The 23,955-nt window shown below is 37.9% G+C and overlaps 2 protein-coding genes and 1 long non-coding RNA gene across 3 annotated transcripts; 2 read left to right on the forward strand and 1 right to left on the reverse strand.

Moving 5' to 3' along the window:
* Positions 1–1,711: 1,711 nt before the first annotated feature.
* LOC134651320 (protein Son-like) lies at positions 1,712–20,517 on the forward strand. Its single transcript, XM_063506379.1, has 14 exons — positions 1,712–2,593; positions 2,960–3,046; positions 4,348–4,521; positions 5,772–5,935; positions 6,473–6,648; positions 9,318–9,464; positions 9,677–9,753; positions 10,689–10,819; positions 12,005–12,087; positions 12,389–12,469; positions 13,092–13,208; positions 18,047–18,214; positions 19,153–19,326; positions 20,380–20,517. Exons 1-14 carry the CDS (start codon positions 1,755–1,757, stop codon positions 20,491–20,493), a joined length of 2,532 nt encoding a protein of 843 aa, XP_063362449.1. The 5' UTR covers positions 1,712–1,754; the 3' UTR covers positions 20,494–20,517.
* LOC134651508 (uncharacterized) lies at positions 14,280–14,805 on the forward strand. Its single transcript, XR_010097114.1, has 2 exons — positions 14,280–14,414; positions 14,475–14,805. It is a non-coding gene; the product is annotated as an uncharacterized LOC134651508 (long non-coding RNA).
* Positions 20,518–22,744: 2,227 nt separating the features above from the next.
* On the reverse strand, positions 22,745–23,690 carry LOC134651449 (iron-sulfur cluster assembly scaffold protein IscU). Its single transcript, XM_063506556.1, has 3 exons — positions 23,523–23,690; positions 23,128–23,431; positions 22,745–23,026 (listed from the first exon to the last, which is right to left on the reverse strand). The coding sequence occupies exons 1-3, from the start codon at positions 23,622–23,624 to the stop codon at positions 22,959–22,961; spliced, it is 474 nt and encodes a 157-aa protein (XP_063362626.1). The 5' UTR covers positions 23,625–23,690; the 3' UTR covers positions 22,745–22,958.
* Positions 23,691–23,955: the final 265 nt, after the last annotated feature.

Below are 23,955 nucleotides of genomic sequence, written 5' to 3' on the forward strand. Positions count from 1 at the left end.
AGCACCTCAAGCCTATGTGTAAGTATACCATCATTACCATTCGCAAATGGATTATTGGACGCTGGGCGTACCACGATTTATATAAGAAGGCAAGGCTCAAGTCGGCAGACGCATCTCCGACTTGACCTGACACATTCAAGCACACCTCCGCCCATAATTATATTATGCAAAATCTCGACATATACTGAACACTGATAAATTAATAAATATATGGAAACATGGGCATGGGACTACACGTCCTCTTTTAAATACATATACTTAGCTTTGAAACGACGATGCTCTGGCTGTGCGAAGTTGGCATCCAGCATTCGTTAGAACCACTTTATTATCAAACACTTTCTATAGCAAATAAGTTCACAAACAAAATTGAAACTTCATGCGAGCGAAAAATGGAAGTGTGCTTTGCTTACCATAGACAAGTAAAGTTTTGTTAGATGTGTTGCTACGTGTAATATATGCATCGCGGAAGTCCGCGTCCGCGACACTCTAGACGGAGTTTAGAGCAACTTTTTCATGAAACCGATGCTGCCAAAAATACTGGGGTGCGGGGGACGAGGTGAGCGAGTCCCGTGCCGTGATTGGTCCGTTCAAAGACACGGACGTCACACAAAGACACTTTGACTCGAAGATGGAGTAAAACTACCGTATATATGTGGCAGAGGGGGTAGCGTTACTATGCTCAGGCTAGAGGATGTCTTGTCTGTGCTTGTATCCAATCTTTAAAATCAGGCAATCTTTCCCACTCGGAGCGGTACATTTGTTTATAATTTGTTGGCGCCATTGCATTGTCTTTGTTTTTCCACTTATTGTATATGTATTTATTACCGACAAAAATAATAACAAACCGGCCGTGAAAAAAGTAACAGATTTTGTTTGTAAACTAAGTTTATGACAAGGTTATGACTATACCAAATACCATAGATAACACAAAACAGATTCGAGCACTAACTCGTCATAATTCCTATAGGCCTCTACAGACGTACTGACCTTAGAAGAAATGTAATGTGATTTTAAATAACTGCGGTGCGGTAGTCTGTTATAAGGTTCGTCGTATATATAAAATTTCCTTTGATGGTTGTGCCATGAATTACACTGCCAAGTAGGTTTCAAACTTGGCTTAGGGACACAATTAACTAATCAAGTATGCTGAAAATTATGCCAGATGCTAAATGGATAATTTGGATGCCAAAGAGTATGAAAAAGTGCCAGATCTGGCATCCATTATGCCAAGTTGGCAACACTGCAGCAGAGCGAATTTGACAGTTATTTTTTTTTATGGTTTCTATCCACAGATAATTCATGTTTTTTTAAGGTCAGCTATACACTAATGTGAAACTCAGATCGGATGAGCATCGGACGATCGCACGGCGTCGTCCGATTATCAGTGTTGGTAGATGGTTGATATAGCTGGTCAACCAAATCTTGTCAGTAAATAGGAACAAAAAAACTATACTCATCCTTCTCTTTTGGGTGCTAGTACTAGTGTAAGACAAAGATAGTATGATTCTCTCTGTCTATGTTTGAAATCAAACAGACCTTTGACCAAAGAGTAGTATAATATATATATGCCTTTGACACACTATAGTTTGTAGAGGCCCATAGAGGCCATAACGTTCTTCATGCTGCCTACATTGATTTCAAGTCGCCAACATGATAAAAAATAAAATGTCAAGCCAAACGTCAAAACTCGACAAAATGGTGGTATTGGTGGTTGTTTTCATGTGAATTTGGGTATTTTGCTTGAATACAAAAAAATGACGAGTTTAATTGACAAAATAGAGTTGCTAATCAAGAGAGAAAAAACCACTCCAGAGCGAAAGAAAAAAGAAGAAGCTTCAAAATCCTCCAGTGAAATTCTTTCAGAGCTATTCAGTGCCTTCAACGCCGATCCTCCCAAAATCGATGAAGCTTCTCTGAAGAAACCAAAGAAAAGTAAAAAGAAACACAAGAAGGAGAAGAAGAAACGGAGTCGGAGCAGTAGCAGCAGCAATTCTGATGATAGCGACTACTCTCCCAAGCACAAGAAACGGAAAAAGAGCAAGTCTAAGAAAAAGCGGGATGGGTCGCGGTCAAGCACACCTAGCAAAAGCAACATGCCGCCTAAAATAAAAGCCGATTTAGAGGCGATAAGAATCAAAAATGAGTCCGGTCGCATTAGCTCTGATGAATTTCGCCACGAAATAATGCTTAAAACAGAACCTAAAGAAGTGCAACACCGGAGAGTCTCTATCAAAATAGAAGAGCCGCAGAACTACAGCGTCGACGTTTCAAACTTCGATGCTAGTCTCATCCCTATGCCAGATTCTCCTAAACATGAAGACCTACGTCAAAAGTTAGACAGTAAAAAACAAGAAGCTGAGGACAAGTCTAAAAGTAAAATTCAAATTAAGAATTTGAAGTTTAGTGCAGTGTTTGAGGAGACGGTTAAGAAAGCCGAGGAAGAAGCCAGAAAGAAGGCTGAGAAGTTTGAAGAAGGTGAATACACGGACTCATCCAGCAGTAGTGAGAAGCCAGAAGTTCTCAATGCAGAGTTCCCCAAATCCTCGGATCCTGGAGGTATACTTAAGAAGCAAGCCGCAGAAGAGTCTAAAGTGTAAGTTTTTAAATATAATTCATTACTAACGCTTCATACATTGCTTTACTGGGTGCAAAATCAATTTAGATAAAAACACATGCAATCTGTTGAATTGTTTATTTTAGTGTCTAATTGAAGTTCCGATTTCAGCTTCAAGTTCCATAAAACATATATTTCAGCTAAACGTTTGGTTTCGGCCTGGCTGGTTAATGCCAAAACCTTTCAGCAGTGACGGAATTGTATTTCTGGTACCTAGTGTTTGGTTGAAGGCGGGTTTTGGCCCAAAAATCATGCTTCGGCCAAAGGTTTAGTTTTAGCCAAAGCTAGAGCCAATGGAACCTTTGGTTTCTACATAAAAACATAGTAGTTTTTTTTTGCTCACAGATCAGATGAAGATAGAAACCACTCTAAGAGATCCAAAGAAAGCTCCCACAAATCTTCAAGAAGGGACAGAAGCAGATCCAAAAGGAGGTATGCTGTACAGGGTTTATATGGTTTGAATGAAATTTTGATTGTGACTGTTATTCTTCATACTTATTCAATTATTTCATAATGTAAAAAAACTGACAATCACAATATAAATCCCTGACAATCTACCATGTGTAATTTTAAGTGAAATTGTATATTGTGAGATAAATAAATCATATCATATCATATATATGCATATATCCATACTAATATTATAAATGCGAAAGTGTGTATCTGTCTGTCTGTTACCTCTTCGCGCTTTAACCACTGAACCAATTTAGTTGAAATTTGGCATATAGATTGTTAGGGTAGTTTTTATCCCAGAAGTCATCCTTCAAAGGGGTGAAAAGAGGGGTGGAAGTTTGTACGGGAAATCGATAAAAAGCAGATTGGGTAAAAAATAAGCTACCCAAATTACTAACTCTACGCCAATGAAGTTGCGGGCAATAGCTAGTACATAAATATGCACAATAATATCTGGGTGACCGAGCTTCGCTCGGAAAACATATAATAACTCGGAAATGCGCGTTTTCCCAGAGATAAGACCTAGCTAGATTGATTTTTCGCCCCCGAAAACCCCTATATACCAAATTTCATCGAAATCGTTAGAGCCGTTTCCGAGATCCCCGAAATATATATATATATAAATAAATAAATAAACAAGAATTGCTCGTTTAAAGGTATAAGATATGTTCGCACTTTAGTAGCAAATGTATAAATAAAATTAACTCGTGATCATCTTTCCTAAATATTAACCACGCAAATCCCTGTGGTTACCTGCAAGCCATAAAACAACATTGAAGTTTTTTTAGAACTGATTTTTGTTTTTTTTTCCTAAACTCGCACTGTGAAATATCTATAACCTGTAAACTCTCACAACTTTTCAATTATGTATGAAATTGTGTGTGCGACATTATGGTGGACTTTTCTCTCAACATAATATCTAAATGGTGGGCTTGTTAAAGCATGAAAAACTTTAATAAATAAATAAATAAATATTATAGGACATTATTACACAAATTGACTAAGCCCCACGGTAAGCCCAAGAAAGCTTGTGTTGTGGGTACTCAGACAACGATATATATAATATACAAATACTTAAATACATAGAAAACAACCATGACTCGGGAACAAATATCTGTGCTCATCACACAAATAAACGCCTTTACTGGGATTCGAACCCAGGACCACGGCTTCACAGGCAGGGTCACTACCCACTAGGCCAGACCGGTCGTCGGTTTATTCTACGATTTGGGCATACAATACACGAAACCTGTTAATTCGTTCAATTATTATGTCCCAAGGTCAGTGAGCAAGTCCCGCCGGTCCCGGTCCGCTTCACGGCGCCGCCGTCGCTCGCGCTCGCGCGGCCACGAGCGGTCGCGGCGCCGCTCGCGGTCGCGTGAGCGGGACCGACACGAGCGGGACAGGCACCGGCCGAGGCATTTGTCGCCGAGACACAGGGGAAGGAGGTCCAGGTAAATAAGAATAGGCTACATGACTAATTTTCATTTATGGTATCAATCGATCGGGTTTGTTTTTAGGATCAAATGCCTATATGGGACCCATTGCATTAAAGTAACACAAAAGTCAGAAATTGTAGTCAAAGGCCGACAGTCGCACTTCACTCGCGAAACGCCCTATACAAAACGGCCAGAGGCCGTGACGTCAAGGTCTCTAGGAGCCCACCTTGTAGTATGGACAAAACAAGAGAATTGCGTTTTTGTCGGTGAAATATTGCGTTTATGTATATAGTTGCTATACAATATTTTTTTGGATGAAATGTAAGGAATCGAATGGTACCCTTACTTTTATCATTTTTGGAAGTTAAAAAAAAACTTAAATTTTGGAACTTTCAGGTCCTGTATTTTTGTAATTTTTCAATATTTTATTTTAATATCCACATTATTGTGATAAATTGCTCGTTTGCTATCTATTTTACTAGATTTTGTTATAAAATTCAACATGTGTCATCATCCCTATTGTTACGTAACTCTTCCTCCAAGGTCCTGAAATTAAGCGCAATTCTTGACGCTCATGACATGACAATAGGGAGTACTGCAATGTTTTGCCGCCAGAGTGCAGCACTAGCGCCTTTAGAGACACTTATATAGTAACTTATACTATACTATACCTACCTTAAACTGTTTTTTGACAAGTTTTCACAGACAATCAGATATGGCATTGATACATCAAGGCGGTTTGTTTACAAAGGGCCTACCAGGAAACGCGAAATCGAAACTCAGCTATCTGCCTCTTTATCGCTCGAATATGCATGAGTGATAGAGAGGGTAGATATAGGGACAGCTTAATGCGTTGTCAGCATTCCGCGCGCCTACGGGGGGGTCTAATGCATAGCCTGTGCCTCAGTCGTCTCCCACTCGTGTTTGAGTTAATAGTGTTAATACATCAATAATTAAGTACTCACTGCATTTCATATTACCACTCCTAGATCCCCTAAAGTAGATAACAAAATTTCGACTCTCTCGTTTGCGATAGACCCTTAGATTGTGACTTATTGTGGGAGTGGCGCCCCCTACGCAGAGTTTCGCGTAATATTACCTATTCAGCGTAGATTGTATGAAAGACTCGGTAATAAGAACGACATCTGATACCACATTGTTCTACTAGAGCTTGGATGAGTAGGGTGTTAATAGAAACCTACTTATTTCATGACTAGCATCTTCAGAATTTTAGTTTCTATCTGTTAATGTCATGTTTTTTTCAGGTCGCCAACCAGGGTGAAGCTAGCAGACAGCGAGAAGAAGCGTCTTCTAGAAGTAGCGAGAAGGAACGCCATCAACATGCTGAAGAACGGTGCCGTTCCCGCCGGCGCGGCTGCATTACCGCCGCACACTAGAAACCAGGTCATGGCCGCCATACAATCAGGGGGTAAGTACAGAGTACAGAATACCAACCTTTTCAAAGGTAACAGACCGGGGTGAAGCTACCAGCCGGGCTAGCACATGATTGGCGCGACAGTATCTCGCAGCGAGATAGACTACCCGTCCCTCTTTTATTAACACAGAAAAAGACGGGTAGTCTATCTCGCCGCGAGATACTGTCGCGCCAATCATGTGCTAGGGGTGCAGACATCAAGAAGTGTCTTCTAGAAGTAGCAAAAAGGACAAATATAAAGTACAGAATGCTAATTTTTTTCAAACATACGCGGAATGGATAACATTAGGTTTCGTGTTAAGTTAACTATCCAAGAAATGTGATGTTCTAAGACTAGATAATTAAGAGTTTTAGAACTAGCATTTTCTGTACAGTTGATATCATTGTCGAAACACTTGTACATATTTCTCATGTTGACAACATGTGGTGTTTGATTTTGATTTCTGGGATACCTTTAAATAAATAAATAATAGTAATCAGGAACATAAAATGGTTGAAAAAACAAAACAGTTATTATTTTCTGTCTAAAAGGTAAATCAGTCGATGAGCTAACTGATTTCTGCAAGCACTTGTCAAAGAAAGAAGCCCTCGGAGAACTGTCTTCCGTCTCGTCTCACGACGAAGACATGAGCGAGAACGAAGATACGCTCGCCTTCCATCATCCGTTCCTAGTCAAAGAGAAGGCTCCTATTGTTATGAATATAAGGGTGAGTTTCACATAAACTAAAACATCTACGCTAAATAAAACTGCAAAGTATTCGACATTATATTTATCTCTCTAAATTAAGGTGCATTGGGATAAATTCGGTCGAGGGTGGGATAATAATGAAAATTGCTAATATGTATCTACTAAACCACCATCACCAAAAAAACTTCATACTTTGGCAACACTTAATTACCATTAAGGCATCTTTATTACTGTTGTTACAGTAGAAACTACTTCTAGTTTTGTAGATATATGAACAATTTTCAAAATTGTCTTGCTTTCGAAAATATGCACCTTGTTTCTTGAATAAATCTTTTTATTATTAATACGTTTGCTCAAAAAGTGCTACTTTTTGTAGCTGTTTAGCGTTCGCAAAGTTGTGTTTTTGCGAACTAGTGCTTTTTACTTTTCATTTTTTTTAAATTTAATTCTGACCTTTATCGATGCGTCCACACGTAGTGATTATTATTCTCTTTGGCGTCCACACCAAAGAGTTCGGATGATCAAAAACTTTATATATTTTTATTTGGACATTAGACATATAATACGTACACAAAGTATTGTTACACGATATAAAGTAAATATTAATTTGTTATTATTTATATAAAATGTTATATAATACGACATTTCACTAAAAAATTTTTTTATAATTTTGCTGAATGGAAAACTATCATTGCCGCGTTGGCTGTAGTTAACAGAAAAAATGAAAAATTAAAAAGTAAAACCGGCACCCGCTATTTTCACTTTAAATTGCAACTTTAAGAGTGTTTTTGTATGAAATGAGTATTAATTTTTGCAATGTAAATCAATGCTGGAACGTAGTTTATAGTGCTGAATAATATATAATATAAGTAGGTACAATATCATTCCAGTTCAAGCGAAAATTCGTAACTGTAAGTACTCATGTAACTAATATTTGTTTTAGTGTGATTTTTTCGCAAATGTATTAAAAAACGTCGTTCAATGTACGTGTGAAAGTGTTATTATTTACTTGTCCCGTGTCTTTTATTCGCCTTCGGCTCATAAAAGACATCTCGGGACTCGTAAATAATAACACACTTTTCACACTTGCATTGAAATGTACTATTATGTCTTTCCAGAAATCTTCTTAACATTTGAACATTACTAATCCGGGTATCTTCCATTAGGGACTTAGGTGTTACTTTAGACTCACAATTAAATTTTAGTTTACATATGGATAATATATGTAAGCGAGCTTAAGTATAAGAAGTTAGGGATGATTCTCAGGATCGGACAGCCCTTCAGGCGCCCCAATACTTATAAACTATTATTCTATTCCTTTGTTAGGAGTATACTTGGATTTGGTTGTGTTGTTTGGACACCTCAGTATCAAGCAGGGATGTTGCGGATGCAGATTTTTTGACATCCGCGGATGCGGATGCGGATGCGGATATTTAAAGGCTCACATCCGCGGATGCGGATGCGGATGTCAAGATTACGTACTTAAAAAACGTCAAATATTAAATTTTTAGTACTTTTTATTAAAAAAAAAACGAAACGTTTAGTATTTGTGCAAGAATATAAGTGCGTTATATTTAATAAACAGTAACTTGGCCGACTTTTCTGGATCTAGACTATTCTAGACGATATCGTTATAGGTAATGACGAAATTACCTAGCACTTACGCCGCCGCTAAGACGTTCCTGTACCGACTTGTTCGACATCCGCATCCGCATAAGCTCCGCATCGATTTTATGCGGATGCGGATGCGGATGTCGAAAATAATGCGGAAGTTCCGCGGTTGCGGATGCGGATGCGGATGTTCGCAACATCCCTGGTATCAAGTTCATATTGATCGCCTGGAAATGGTCCAAAATATTTTTCTGAAATTTCTCTGTTACAGAACGGGCAATTATTTCGAACGTACTTTGTTAGCAGCGAAGCATTTTTATGTTCCTTCCCTTTATAACCGAAGAAACTATTTAGATGTAATGTTCTTATTTAAAATTTTTAATGGAATAATAAAATGTCCGAATCTCTTAGAATTAGTCACTTTCAGTTGTCCGCACCTCCCCCTACGTTCCAGATCTCTATTTCATATCAGCTTTGCTCGTAAGAATTACTCTCGGCACACTTTCAGACGAGTCCCTAGTTATGTTAATAAGCACTTACATGATATTGATCCTTTTTACTTTTTAACTCTTCCTTGTCTAGTCTCAAAATTGAACTTAAACGTAAATTGTTTTAGTTTAAGTATTAAAAATTGTTTTAAATAGGTAACAAAATGTATAAACGTAACTTTCCGATTGTCCTACCTACCAAATAGTAAAATAAATTGGTGACTACTTATCCGATAACACTAAATTAGATATTGATGTTAAACCTATTTACCAATCTTCTACGTACCTAACCTCTATATAATTTCCCACAATACTGTTTGTTTGGAAGACTGGTAAATATAATTTAAGTAGGTATGGCTCATAGTTTCAAATCTCTTTTTCTTTCTGCGGTTAATATGTATGTTAACATTATGTACTCATTAATGAACCTCTAGGTCTGTTTCTTAAGTATGTTAAGTAGACTGCATTGTACTAAAAATCCATTTGCATTATGTGACTGTTTGTGTTCTAAATAAATTAAAAAAAAAAAAAAACTTAGGTATATTCGTTAATATTTTTCGTAATACTAGTCTGTTATTTTCCCACATAGGGTGGAGCGCCGCTCCCGACAAAGACCAATCCACTGCCAATAGCCAACAAGGAAGAGCTGCGGCTACAATTCCCCGTGTCTTCAGGGTCGCAACATAGGGAAAAGGCCTCGGAATGGGTACCCGTTTCACCGCCAAAGAAAGATATGGTGAGATTTTTATTTAATGGAACTCCTTGCAGTTTACACTAAGCATGTATTCCTGCCATTCCGGAGTTAATGACACTTAATGATTATATGTGGCTTTCCATCACAGAAGGGTTCTTATGGTTCAAATGCAATATGGACATTTTCTGGTATTACGAGTACTAACAATGGTTATTATGATGAATTTTTAATGTTTACCAATTTCGGTGTCACAGCAAGTTGCGAAACTGAACTCGAAAACAACAGCCGCCAAACCTGCCGCAATCGCTCCTGCGGAAACTGCTGCGACTAAGTAAGTCAAATACATTTTATTTTATTGCAATGGGGTATTTGACTGTATTCAAAATAAATTATTTAACACCATGCATGAAATAGAGCACCAGAAGGTTAATAGAGAAACGTAGACAGCAGTTATTTTTAGACACAATTCCTATTTTAAAACCCGTATAAAAATATAAAAAGTAGGTAATTTGATTGTGTCGTCACGTGCTAGTGTTTCATATAAATTCCATAGTAGCAAAATCGTTTTGACGGTTCGAAAAAAGAATCTGATTTGACTAGTAGTCAAATACCCTATTGATGTCTAAAAAATGAAGTGATGAAGCATTAGTATAGTTTGTAGCTTTCTAGTAGAGCCCGACGGCTAATCCTATTGTCTATTGTTAAGTAAAACCGCACGTGCTACGTACCTGCAAAAAAGGGTCTTAATTATTCTATTTGGCACCTGAGCGCGGGCTAGTCCAACGCTCAAAAAACCAGTGTAGGTGCGCTCTCCGATAACGCGCCTTTGTTACGCATCTCGATGACACATTTTAGACTGGTTCTGTGGCGTTCGACTCGCCGGCACTCAGTATTCCGGTTACTGACCACACACATCCTAACAAAATATAGTGTGTCAAAGGTCTGTTTGATTTCAAACATAGACAGAGAGAATCATACTATCTTTGTCTAACACTAGTACTAGCACCCCAAAAAAAAATGAATATAGTTTTTTTTGTTCCTGTTTACTGACAAGATTTGGTTGTCCAGCTATATTTGTCCATTAGTCCATTTTGAATCTTATTGCAATTTCCGTTGTAATTCAATTGCCTGGGTAAAGTGAACGAACGATTTTTTATACAGGTGGTTGTGGCACGTGGCACGAGTGGTTTTACTTAACAATAGACGGATTAGCCGTCGGGCTCTATTAGAAAGCTACAAACTATAATCAATGTGTGTTGTGTCCAGAGCGGCCCCGCTGGCGCTGCCCGCGCCGCCGGCGCCCGCGCCCGCGTCCGCGCCCGCGCCCGCGCCCGCGCCCGCGCCCGCGCCGGTCGCGGCGCCGCCGCCCTACCTGAAGGGCTTCACCACGGGCACGCGTGAGTATACATACACAAAATAGATACAGTACAGAAATCAACCTACATACAAAGTGCGCTCGAGCAACGCACACATAGACACTGCTCACGGACACGATATCTCGGACCGGTTGGGACCAGTGCGAGCGCGAGTGCCATCCGCTTGAGACACGCGTCTGTGAACTTTTTTGTGCAATAATGGAGATACAAAAAAAAGTTATTATAACTGTTCAGTGGACGGTTGTTTGAATTCAACATAAAACGATGAATTGTCGTTTTTTAAGCTACCAGTGGTTTCAGAGAGGTAAGTAAGTATATGCTTGTATTTCGATGGTTCGTTTTAACGTTAAACAGAACAGTTAGGTAGGTAGGTACCTATGCACCCCTCCCCGGCCACTACTAGATACGAGTGCCACTATCACTACTACGATAGTTTTTTGTGCATAAATCATAGTTGACAACCCTAGAGCGACCGCCGAGCGTAGGTATGAAAAGTGAAGTACATACATGTGATTGATTTCTGTACTGTATCTATTTTGTGATACATACCTACTGCTTGCGGTTCATACTTGCGGTGCAGAGCGGTCCCGCCTGCACCCGCTACTGACTTTCGAGATCTAGATTTGACAAAGTTATTCTGATTAAAAATCCCTAAGTATTCAGTATATGCTACCTATGTAAGGTACTTCCTGTTGCCTGTTATAATATTTGCAAAATAAAACAGCAAATCACTACATAGTATAAAACAAAGTCGCTTCCCGCTGTCCGTCTGTATGTATGCTTAGATCTTTAAAACTACGCAACGGATTTGGATGCGGTTTTTTTATAGATAGAGTGATTCAAGAGGAAGGTTTATGTATAATTTGTTAACCCGTGCGAAGCCGGGGCGGATCGCTAGTTTACAATAAAGGACAAAATTCATATGAATAATTGTGGCATCGCTCCGCCCGATATCAGCACACCACAGCGCTCTTACCTTCAATGAATGCCAGTCGCAAACAGTAGCACTAAGCTCATATGATTCAAAACAGTAATTCCTACGCGTTAATATTTAAAATCTCGTTCGAGATCTCGAAAATATTAATCGAAATCTTGACCAAGATTGCAAAAATCGAGATTTGATATACTCTATAAGCCAAACCACATGTGGAACCTATAATTTTTATTCAGTATAATAGAGATTCAAGATGTTTATTTTATTTTCAGAACTAGCTTCGGTTCCGACACCGGCATTGCCTGCCCCCGGACCCCAAGCTTATCCACCAGGAATTGAACCTCCAAAAGTCATTGTGAGTACCTACCAACCAACAAACCACCCATTCTAACAAGCCCAAATATCAAAACATTACAGATAGGGACAAACGATAACTTTTAAGGAAAAAATATATTAAATATAAAAATTCGGACTCTAAGTGTCACAAGGATCTAACCGCCGCCATACAATCTAAGTTACGCTCTCATTTTATTCATTCGTTTCATATTTGTCTAACAATGTGTTACGTAAATGTTCATGACAAGTTTCATGTAATGTAATAACTCTCAAATAAAGCAAAAATGTGATTGAAGAGTATTTCATTTGTGCTATTTTAGGACGTCGCGTCGATCGTCTCGCAGAAGCTGCTAATGATACGAAAGGAGCAAGAACAGAACGAGTTGTCTACCACTCGTGGCGTAAGTACAGCTTTAATTTTATTCAAGTGCATTTATAGTGCAGTTACCCTACTTAGATTTCAGAGTTTAGATAACAAATGAAAATATCTCATTTGAGGGGCTCAGCAGTCACTATATTCTATTTCTAATAACGCTAAATAATGGGTTTTTATCTATGATCTGGAGTACCATGGTTAGGCTTAAATTTATACTATATCAAACCAAAACTCTGCTTCCTAGCTTTCTTAGAAAAGTAAAAAAAGTACAACATTCTATGTAGTCCTTCTATACTCAGTAATTTATTTCAATTTTAAGTTAACTTTCGTATAATTCTGATTTATTAAAACATTTTACAATTCAGAGATCAGATTAGACAGTCGCACCATTTTCCCCAATAAACATAAATATATTTTGGTATGTATTTCCAATTTTACGTTATGATGTCTAAATTGTGTTTTTCTAATGCAAAAAATACTAAGTACTTTGTTTAATACAACGCTACTGGCGTAAATATGTTATTACATTTGATCGCTATTACCAATCAAAAACACCTTTCACTCACTTTTTTATTTTATTCGTTTCTCAATATTTTCATTTCCATTTTTTCGTTTAATAATACAAAATTACCATGCGACTTGAACAGTCGTCTGCTCACCAGTTCGGCTGGTCGACGAAGGCGGGCCAGTTCACCGGCTCGACGGGCGCGCAGATCCTCACGCCCAAGGAGCTGGCTAGCGGCACGCAGGCCTGGGCCAAGAAGGTACCGTCCCATCTTACCCCACCGCACTCTCCGTGTTTAACCTTCACAAATGTTCAACGACAATGGAGGAACTTTTTTGTTCGTATTTATATTTATAAACATTTTAAAGTTCAACTTGACTTTATAGTTTTATAGTATTTTTATTTTATTCAAATTATATACGTTTAGACCTATCCACTTGCGATGCGAGACGTAGGTTTACAGAGATTTTTTATGCATTCTGCAATAAAATAGTCATTTATTACTCGTTACCTGCAGGCTTAGTCAAGCCTCCGTCACTCGCTCACGGCCACGCGCTATATGCCTACGGCTCGGCGTATCGTCGACGATACAACCGACAGAGGGCCGGCAAACGCCCGCCTAAGCGCTCGCACCGCACTGCGCCGCACGTTTCCCGCGCTTACGCTTCGAAATGCCGAAAACATGTAATTATTGTAAACCACCACCACCAAACCACGTAATTTTTAAATAATTTTGACAACGGCATAATGAATCGGCCTGGTAGCACCGTATTACAACTTATAAAAACCGTTGATTTTCCGTCGCTTTGCTCCTGTTTTCCGTATGAGTATTTATAAAAATTATTTACGCGATTTAGGATATTTTCAACTATAAAATTTAATAACAGAGAATTCCGAGAAGGGAAAAATATTATAAATCATTATATAAAAGGAAAACATATTTGACTGACTAATAAAAAATATGGTTGATTCGCAACATTCGTTTTATTACAATAATCATCGTATTAGGTACAATAGATACCTACAACCCTAGCGCATTCTTACGATGACGCGTTGGCACGTGACTCGCACGGCGGGCAACACAGTCTCGACTCTTTGTGCGCCTACTTATGGTACATTTCTTCTCGTCCTGAGCAGCAGGTATTATTATTAAGATTTTGTAGGCTATTATAGCGTAGGTATTTACGCTTTTGTATGGGAATGATGCATCTGTTACGTAGTAACTATTTATTAATCTGTGGCTTAGTACAGGAGTTCTCGCCCGCGAGTTCTGTAACTAATACAGGTAAAAGACGGGTAGTCTATTTCGCGTGCGAGGTGCGAGATACTGTCGCGGCGCTCATGTGCTAAGCCTATTGTTTAAACTTTCTCGCTTTGTCTCACCAAGTCTAAACAAATAAACACTAATTCAGATCATATTATTCAATATTTTTACGTAACTGGTTCTGATTTGTAGGTGTAATAAGTATGAATTCAAATTAATAACATATATACGAGTAAAAGCTGTATCATTTTATTTAAATAGGATTTATACATGATATTTAAAATATATCTCATTAGTAGCATCGTTTCTAAAGTTTATATTTTTAACACAAAATTTTAAAATACATATTTTCTAAGGTTCCCCAATTGTACTAAGAACATTTGTGGCGATTAAACACTTTACAGCAGTGAATATTTTGTTTTTAAAGTGTCAAACAAAACCTGGCTAAAAGAGCTATATTTCATATACATATCCCAAATATTGAAAATAACAAATTGTTCTATAACAACTAAAAATTAACTTGTTGAATAGGACTTGTAAAATGTGTATAAGAGTATGTATAAGTGTATAACGGTTTTGTTTGATACTTTAAGCCTGAGGACTAATCTTCTTTCAGTTCCGCCGCCGTCGCCGCCCGCTGCTGTGGTCAGAACTTATAATACAAGTGTGTTATTCTTTCCGACCAAATTATTTACATGATGGTTGCAATAACATAAAATGCGTTTTATTTTGGGGTACCTACTCTTGTAGCATTTTGTTTTGACGATTTTTATATCACGGAGACAAGCTATGCCCATGCCTTTTTCTTATGATTGCCAAGTAACATTCCATAGAATATCAAATGGAATTTGGCTTTTACTCTTCTAACATGTTTATGATACGGATCCTGGTCAAATTTTCAGTCAACTTTTTGCTTTTTTTTTTCGAGGACGATTATTGCTGCTCTATACAGCACAACCGAGGTTTAAATTAAACCCACGACTTTTGACTACCACAAACGTATGAAAGATTAATCATTTTTATGGTAAGTTTACTGACACACACCATAAAAAAATTGATGACACCATACTGGTGTTCACTCTTAATACGTTTAGTATGCAAAACCAAGTGATGTAGTCAGATATAAGTAAGTAGTTCGCTCTAAACAGAAACTGATTTGATCCCTATACCTCCTTAACCTTCAGGCCGACCCTTTCCATATTTGAACATAAAAATCGTATTTACCTGAGCTACGTTTCCGTGAAATATCATGAATACTTTACATATATTAATACTCAGGATATAGTCGAACAAGGATATAGTTCGCTCGGTCGACTACTAAGGGTCTTCAAATGTAATGTTGTTGCAACCATCACCTTTGAATTGCATATTTTCGTCAAGTGTAAAGAGAGAACTGATTAGTTCGCTCCTTACACTATAATCCTGGGTCCAACGCAATGATAGTTCTTATGCCATTGCGAATGGCATGCTTACTATCATTGCCAATACTTGCAAACAAATATTCAGTTTTCCCCCTGTACAAAGACTGACACTAGCGTTATCTTAATATTATTTTTAGTAGTTTACTTTATTTTAATCTGTTACAGTACTTACAGTTATTATATAATTATACAGTTTTCATATGATTATTCTGTTTTGTTAAATCCAGATATTCAACGCTTGGTTGACAAGGCTCTTTCAATTTATTTCGGGGGCACTCGAATAGGTACTCATAGTGTATTACGAGTAGGTATGGGATCTATACAGCTACAATTTTTAATTCAAAAGCGGCAATGATTGAAATCATAACATTTATAACTTGTACTTATATTTATAAAATGCATTTATGATTTATAATTTTATATCTATTATAATTCAATCATAGGTATTCAATACTCTTCTCATTTGTATATACGTACCTAAGTATTTATTTTCAATTATACGTTAGAAGTCAGTCTTTAAAGATTTAAGCCGATTTTTCAATGAGCTGTGAAGATCTAGTGAATGGAATGTTTTGGTACAGTCGCCATCAGATATATCGGAGCTGCCGAGGTGCTCAAAAATATCTGAACACGCACTCTAAAGCCTTGGTAACAGAGGCTTGTTCAGATATTTGCGAGCATCTTGGCCGCTCCGATATATCTGATAGCGACTGTATAGTCAGCAGCAGAAGTTGCTAAGCGGGCGAGGTGTTCAAAATTACCTTGATGCGCCCTTATTCTCTTTACAATAAAGTCGCGTCAAGATCATTTTGAATACCTGGCCCGCTTAGCAACTTCTGCTGCTGACTGTACATTGTCCATCTAAATTTATCAATTCAATATCGCAAGCATGAGCCCGTTTTACGAAAAGTTTGTGACATATACTACAAGCGAAATAAAGTCTCTTTTTAATTAAAACGGGACGTCGCTTGTTTTACAAATAAGTAACAATCTTTCATGAAACGGGGCGCTGACCTCGCGGATATTTGGCTCATTAGAAAAATGTGGCTAAAATGGGGAATCCGCGAATATTTTTTGCAGCTTTTAAGTGATAAGGAGAACCGCGCACTGCGTTAGCGAGCGAGCGACCAATAGGCGCGACACACCAGGTAAGTTTCCGACGAACGGGAAAACTGGAAAATGATTGTGGTTCTGTTTATATCAAATTGACTCAACTTTTATGCAACTGTCATTTAACCTTGTATTACTTGATGAACGGCTGTGTCGATTATAATTGATTTAAATTCGTAATTGATTGGTCTGTGTGTTGATAAGTACGAGAGTTGCGTTTATATAGGGCGTCCGTTAGCTGGCGCGGTTGCACCGAGCGGGTTAAACAAAAATAGAGCAACACAGGCCACTTGTCAGACGTCCGGTGTTTTCACACGATGTCTTGTTTTCTTGGGTGTAGCTGTCGGTAGCCACATACAAAACTGGATGTAGTCACGTAACACGACGTCTGACAAGCGGCCTGACTGGCGCGGACGCCTGCGACGGATTTTACCTACAATTAAGGCTTCGTCACACAGGCGCGTTTTCCGGGCGGGGCGTGAGCGGGGCCTGAGCGTTTTGTATGTAAAAGCGGCGCGCCCCGCTCAATCCGCGCCCGTAAATCGCGGCTGTGTGACGAAGCCTTTACCTAGTGCGCCCGTCTCGTGCACCCGTGCCGGCTAGCGGACGCCCTAAAGATAGCGTTTGCCACTCTTTGAAACCTACGCAAGTAAGTGTGAGAGTGATAAATACTGTCACAAAGAGGAGTTTAAAAAATTGGCATTTTTAAACCGGAATTGGGAATTTTGATCTTTTTCACCAAGAATCATAAACACTATTATTTTTTTACACCTTTTTACCAGGATAAGTATTTCTAGGTAGGATTTGTTACTTATTATAAAGATATTTTTATGGTGGTAATAATTCTAAGAATGACTATACCTACATATTCAATAAAATATCTTGGTTTTTTCATTTAATTTTGTTTACACTGAACCCCTCTTAAATTATAACTTGAAGAGTTTTTTTTACACTATTAATTGTACGATTTTTTTCTTCTACAGTCGATAACATTGTCAATCCAAAATAGATGAAATATTTTCAATTTCCGTTTTAAGAATGTGTATTTTTTAAGCAAAGCTTCGCAGACGCAACTATAAATCTAATGTATTAATAGTGCGATATAATTTATCGGTAACATAAAACATTTGCTTTCTGATACTTACCTAGGGGTTAGTTTACATTGAGTCGACTATTAATTTCATCAGTCGAACTCATGTAACGAAGCCCTAACACTTAGCAATAAAAGATATTGTGCGAGCCCTTCTGATTACTTTATGCCTCTTAAAAGTATCATAAAGCTAACATACTCATAACATTTAGGATCAACTCATGAGGGCAGCACCAGTGGGAGGGGGGATGGGCATGCACCTCCTCCAGAAAATGGGATGGACCCCGGGCCAAGGGCTCGGAAAAGAGGGCACGGGGACCCTGCAACCGTTACTGTTAGAGGTCAAACTTGACACAAGAGGTCTGCAGGCTAAAGAAGAGGTCAGTACGAGGAACAACAAAGGAGTAAGTAACGTTTTACGTTTAAGCATGTTTTATGTTAGTGTTAGGCAGAGATGGGCATCATTCGAATAAACTTTTATCGGAATAATCATTCGAATAAACAATAATTCACGATGTTTTTATTCGCGGATGATTCATTCGCGAATAATTCATCCGCGAATGAATCATTCGACCACTTTTCAAATGACGAATGATTTATTCGTTATTTCATTCGAATAAATCCACGAAGAATATTTAAGGATTAGCGTGAACAATGAATTACTCACACACAAAGTTAGTAACATTCTGGCTTGACCTAGAACACCAAATTTTCTTAGCAGCTATTTGCTTCAGAGCAAATCTCACAACGCATTTATATTTACAGTAACTATTTAGGTAGTTGCATTGCACATCACAGTTGCCAATCTTTCTAAACCGTGAAAAGTTAATAAGGTATTCGAATAAACAAATTATTCGTGGCAATTCATTCGACGAATAAATTATTCGCGGATAAATTATTCGACGAATAATTTATTCAAATAAGAATAATCATCCGACATTTTTATTCGTCATTCGCGATAAGTTTAATTTTTCTTATTCGTTATTCGTCATTCGAATAAATGTTGCCCATCTCTGGTGTTAGGTGGGTGGGTGTCTTTACCTCCAAGCTTCGTTTTTGTTTAATAACTTGTCCAAGTTCAGTGTGAGTTTGTGATGAGTAAAAAATTGATTTGAGCATCCTGATATTCCTGATGTCAGAATCAGCTGAAAATCTTTCGTAACCCACAATAACAATCAAATAGAATTGAGCATTATGATATAGTGGGTAAACGAGTGCATCCATAGGCACTGAACTTTTTTTAAATTACCTACGCTAACTAAATTCATGTTCTTTAGAATCACATCGAATACAGTTGGCTATAAAAGTAAATTTTCAGATGAAAGTTCAACGTCAGCCGCGGAGGGGCGGCGCAGCGCCTGCGTTAGCAGCGGGCGGAAAACATCCTGTGTCATTACTTGGAGAGTACTGCTCGAAACAAAAACTCGGCCCGCCCGAGTATAATCTGTGTTTCGAGTGCGGCCCTGATCATAAGAAGAACTTCCTGTTTAAGGTAAGGTTAATTTCATGTATATTTATAGAGCATAGACTAAATAGGAATACTAAGACAAAGCCATTATTGTAGCCGCAAATTTAACAACTGAAGCAGCTGAAATAAAAAACCGGCCAAGTGCGAGTCGGACTCGCGCACGGAGGGTTCCGCACCATCAACAAAAAATAGAGCAAAAAAATCGTGTTCGTTGTATGGGAGCCCCCCTTAAATATTTATTTTATTTTTAGTATTTGTTGTTATAGCGGCAACAGAGATACATCATTTGTGAAAATTTCAACTGTCTAGCTATCGCGGTTCATGAGATACAGCCTGGTGACAGACGGACGGACGGACAGCGAAGTCTTAGTAATAGGGTCCCGTTTTTTACCCTTTGGGTACGGAACCCTAAAAATAAAGACGAATGAGATCTGAGGGCCCGGCCGTGCCCCGCCAAGACGAGAGAAAGGGCAAAAATCAGTGCATATCTTTAGGGCAAAAAGCAGTGCATATCTTTAGGGCAAAAAGCAGTGCATATCTTTAGGGCAAAAAGCAGTGCATATCTTTAGGGCAAAAAGCAGTGCATATCTTTTCTCGGCACGTTTCGTCGTATTTTCGAACCTTAAACTTTAACGCGGTCGATATACCGCGTGCGGTGACTTTTCACAGACGGTATAATAACTAGTGAAACTCATAATGGCATGCATTATGGAAATCTCCCGCACCCCGCTTGCGGGGTCTATCGACCTAAGAAAACGGTTCCTTGAATGTCAGTCCTGTAGGCTGTAGCATGTAGGTACCCCTATCTTCTAATGAAACTGAGCCTTTAGGAACCTCCGCACACATTGAAGCATATAAAGACATGTCGTGCATAACATAGACACTAAAACTATGTTCATATTACAGTAAGTCCACCCTGTGTGGGAAATTACAAAATTACCGCAACTGACCTAAAAGTAAAGGATTGCAGAACCTTTTTTAATCAATGCTTTATGCTCTAAAGCAGAGTGATTGTATAAAAATATAGTTCAGCCTATTATACTGTATTCAAATAGAAATGTTGTATTCTGTCCCCAGGTAAGAGTAGCAGGCGTGGAATACCAGCCGGCGGTGGCGAGCGCCAACAAGAAACAGGCCAAAGCTGATGCCGCGCAACTGGCGTTACAGAAACTGGGCATCGTCACCCCTTAACTATACCATACACCATACCATATATTTTATTTATTAGTTAATTTCACAGATAGTATAAGAAGATAACGAACCCTGATAATTAGTCAACTGAAGATATAATAGGAAAGTATCGTAGACCTATGGGCGGCAGTATATAGTGTCCTACAAAAATAGATGTCAATGGCTACTTTTCAGTTATACTTCGAAACTTTAGTTAGTTTATGCTCTAATAAACGCAAGTTTGACAGGATTGGTGCATGGATTTCAGTAATTAAAATAGGCATGGTATAAGGTACCTACACAAGTTTTATAATGTGTATAAATACATAGGTACCTACTTTATATCCCAAAAAATATCTTTAGATGAAAGGGAGAATGGAGCTAAATGGAAGGATGTCCGAGTGACGGATTAGTAAAGTCAAAGGAAAAACTAGTTAGGTACATTAAAACCATGCCAACCAACCAACACATAGATTTGGGTAACTAAATATAGGTACCTAAAAATCTGAATTGGAATGGATTTTATAATAAAATAGAAAGACGATGTTCAAGGTTTGATTTTAAGCACATACGAGTATAGGACTAGTATGGTGCTCACATGTTGCTCACCATGATTTTATCTAAGCAATAAGCATTTCACAATAAGGCTGCATATTAAAATGGTTTTTTAGGCCTTATCAACCTATTTCTATGAATCCTGATTTCTACATGTAAATACATTTAATACTACTTATAGTTTTAGTTAAAAGTTAGACAGTATACTTTTAAAGTGCTGTTTTGTTTCATTGATTCAAATAACATTACTGATTCACATTCACATGAGATGTTTACACATGTTATTTACTGAAACAATTGGAAATAAAGCAATGATTTATATAATAGCTATTTTATTTTAAATCCTGTAGATTTTCTTGACTGATCTGCCGTCAAATGGTAAAACGCTGCAACTCGAGTTACAGCGTTTTAAGTTACCTTGGATCAAATGATTCCTTTCATGTTCTTCTATCATCCCCTTTTTTCAGATTTTTAATATCTCTTTTAATTATATAAGTCTGTAGAAAACTGTCAAAACGCGGCAACTATAGTCTAAGCATACCAAAACATTGTAACAAGAGTTAACGCGTTTTTAGTTCAAATACATGATGATATATTGATGACATTGGGTAAAGCAAAACGCTGTAAGTGCTACCTGCAGCGTTCTGCTTGCATATAATATTGTTACATTAACAGCATATAATACGCCAAAATGCGGCAAGAGACTGAGAAAATTAAAAAAATCCAATGAAGTAGTTAATTTCATTATTTTTAATTATATATCCATCTTAAGCACTGCACTTACAATGTTTTCTTCTTTCAATGAATCAGTTTATGAGTTATAACCTAATAGCCAAAACGACGCAACTAGGAAATAACTGTGGCAAAATGATGTAACTATGGAGTTTTCTTTGTTATTTTTTGTAGAATCCTATTGGCAAAACACTATATAGCTAATATTTAAGTAAATACACTAATTTATAAATTTTCTTTAGACGCCTCTATAAAATGCACTATTAGGTATATATTGATTAAATTTCAACATGATAAGTTCATAAATAATAGGTGTTACAAAGGCCGAACTGTTTAAACCTTTAAACGCGTTTTTCTCAAAACTATGTTTTTTTGACTTGCAGCGTTCTACCATTTGACGGCAGTGATGTAGATATCCTATACTGTACTGCATTTTAATCCTAACCCATAACCCGTAATAAACTTGGATATGAGCACTATTGGTGCCACCAATATGTGGAAAAACTTAGGCCAGTCATGTTAAATAGTTGGATCTGGTTTCAATTCCCCCCTATACAATTATTAATAAGGTAATTTGTATTACAGGTCATGTTTTTAACACATTCAGTGCCGAAAACCCGACTATTGGGTATTTTATGATTTTGTTCCTAGGAAGATCATTGATGCTAAGTTCAAGACCTTCGGCTGCGGCTCGGCTATTGCCTCCAGCCTAGGCCAGGCAACCTGATAGTGCGAATTGTGGTAGGTACTACACCTTTATGAAGAAATTTTTGTGGCCTGGCGCGGATGTCTTGTTTGGCTGGGTGGCAATGAATGTGTTTATATTATAAACTGAAATAGATGCCATATAGTAAAAAAAGTGACAAAGTCTACCGGCAGCTGAAGCCAGAATCCAACTAGCAGTCCAGCATTGTCAGCTTACATGGCTAACATCTTGTTCCCTAGTTGTATGTTTTCAATTACCTAATAAAAAAAATAGACAAAATAATTTATCATAAACTTTATTCAAATACAAACAGCTTGCTTCAGTCTACATATAATATCTAAACATGAAAATTTGCCGTTTGATACAACACTATCACGTCATAATGACTATGTTCCAAGACTAAGAATAATTTATTATAGACAGGGCCCCCCTCCCCCCTTCTTGCAAATTTTTTCAATCACAGATCTGTCCCGAGCCTTACATATTTATTTTTTTAATTTTTGTCCTGTTGCTTGATCCTGTAGTCTGAAAGAGCTGCTTTGATGGCGTCTTCAGCAAGCACTGTAAAGAAAAAATGTTTTTAAACATTTCATACCAAGTTTTTGTCCACTGAAGATACAGGTGTACAGTCTGACCAAGATACATGTTTTATGGATACTTACTAGAGCAATGTAGCTTGACAGGCGGCAAAGAGAGCTCCTTAGCAATATCAGTGTTTTTCAGTTTCAATGCCTCGTCTACCGTTTTGCCTTTCACCCACTCGGTAGCCAGAGAGCTGGAGGCAATAGCCGAGCCGCAGCCGAAGGTCTTGAACTTAGCATCAATGATCTTCCCATCATCATCAACTTTAATCTGCAATTTCATTACGTCGCCACATGCAGGTGCCCCCACCAAACCCGTCCCAACATTCTTATCCTTCTTATCGAGCGACCCCACGTTACGCGGGTTCTCATAGTGATCGATAACCTGAAAAAAATGTAAATTGGTAAACATTACGTCGGTGAAAATCGATGAACCTTGACATTGGTGCGTATTACACAAGAAATAACAAACTTACCCGCTCGTGATAAGATGCTGTCTGGATAGCCTGGACACCAGTAAACAGGTTCAGATTAGTAAGGCTAACACACCTGCGTAAACACGATACGAGTTGAGCCATTTTAGCACAAATTATTGAATGTTTTATAATTTTTATGCAGTGCGATGTGCGATTCGATTTATATTAGCAAGACTCAAGAGAACGAGAAGTTCGAAAACTAACCTGTACAAATATTTGATATTTCGTTGTCAACAAAAGACCTGCGTAGTTAACACATTCCCTGCCAAGAACACGCTGTGTGTTAATTCTGTATTGGAAATGGGGCGCTTGGCACTGAATGTGTTAATACGTATAAAAATAAATAATAAATCGGTACGATATTTTAAGATTACTTTACTAATCTTATATAGAATATTTATTAGTAAAAGTGTTTTAGAACGGACGTCGTTGT

The sequence above is a fragment of the Cydia amplana genome, chromosome 10 (assembly GCF_948474715.1).
Source record: "Cydia amplana chromosome 10, ilCydAmpl1.1, whole genome shotgun sequence".
Taxonomy (NCBI): domain Eukaryota; kingdom Metazoa; phylum Arthropoda; class Insecta; order Lepidoptera; family Tortricidae; genus Cydia; species Cydia amplana.

Bases quoted from the DNA above. Each gene is read 5' to 3' on its own strand.
- LOC134651320 (XM_063506379.1), top strand. From the start codon at position 1,755: ATGACGAGTTTAATTGACAAAATAGAGTTGCTAATCAAGAGAGAAAAA. The intron at 9,754-10,688 runs GTAAGTCAAATA...TGTTGTGTCCAG, and splicing joins GCGGAAACTGCTGCGACTAA to AGCGGCCCCGCTGGCGCTGC. The intron at 12,088-12,388 runs GTGAGTACCTAC...GTGCTATTTTAG, and splicing joins TTGAACCTCCAAAAGTCATT to GACGTCGCGTCGATCGTCTC.
- LOC134651449 (XM_063506556.1), bottom strand. From the start codon at position 23,624: ATGGCTCAACTCGTATCGTGTTTACGCAGGTGTGTTAGCCTTACTAAT. The intron at 23,432-23,522 runs GTAAGTTTGTTA...CATTTTTTTCAG, and splicing joins CAGCATCTTATCACGAGCGG to GTTATCGATCACTATGAGAA. The intron at 23,027-23,127 runs GTAAGTATCCAT...TTTTCTTTACAG, and splicing joins TGTCAAGCTACATTGCTCTA to TGCTTGCTGAAGACGCCATC.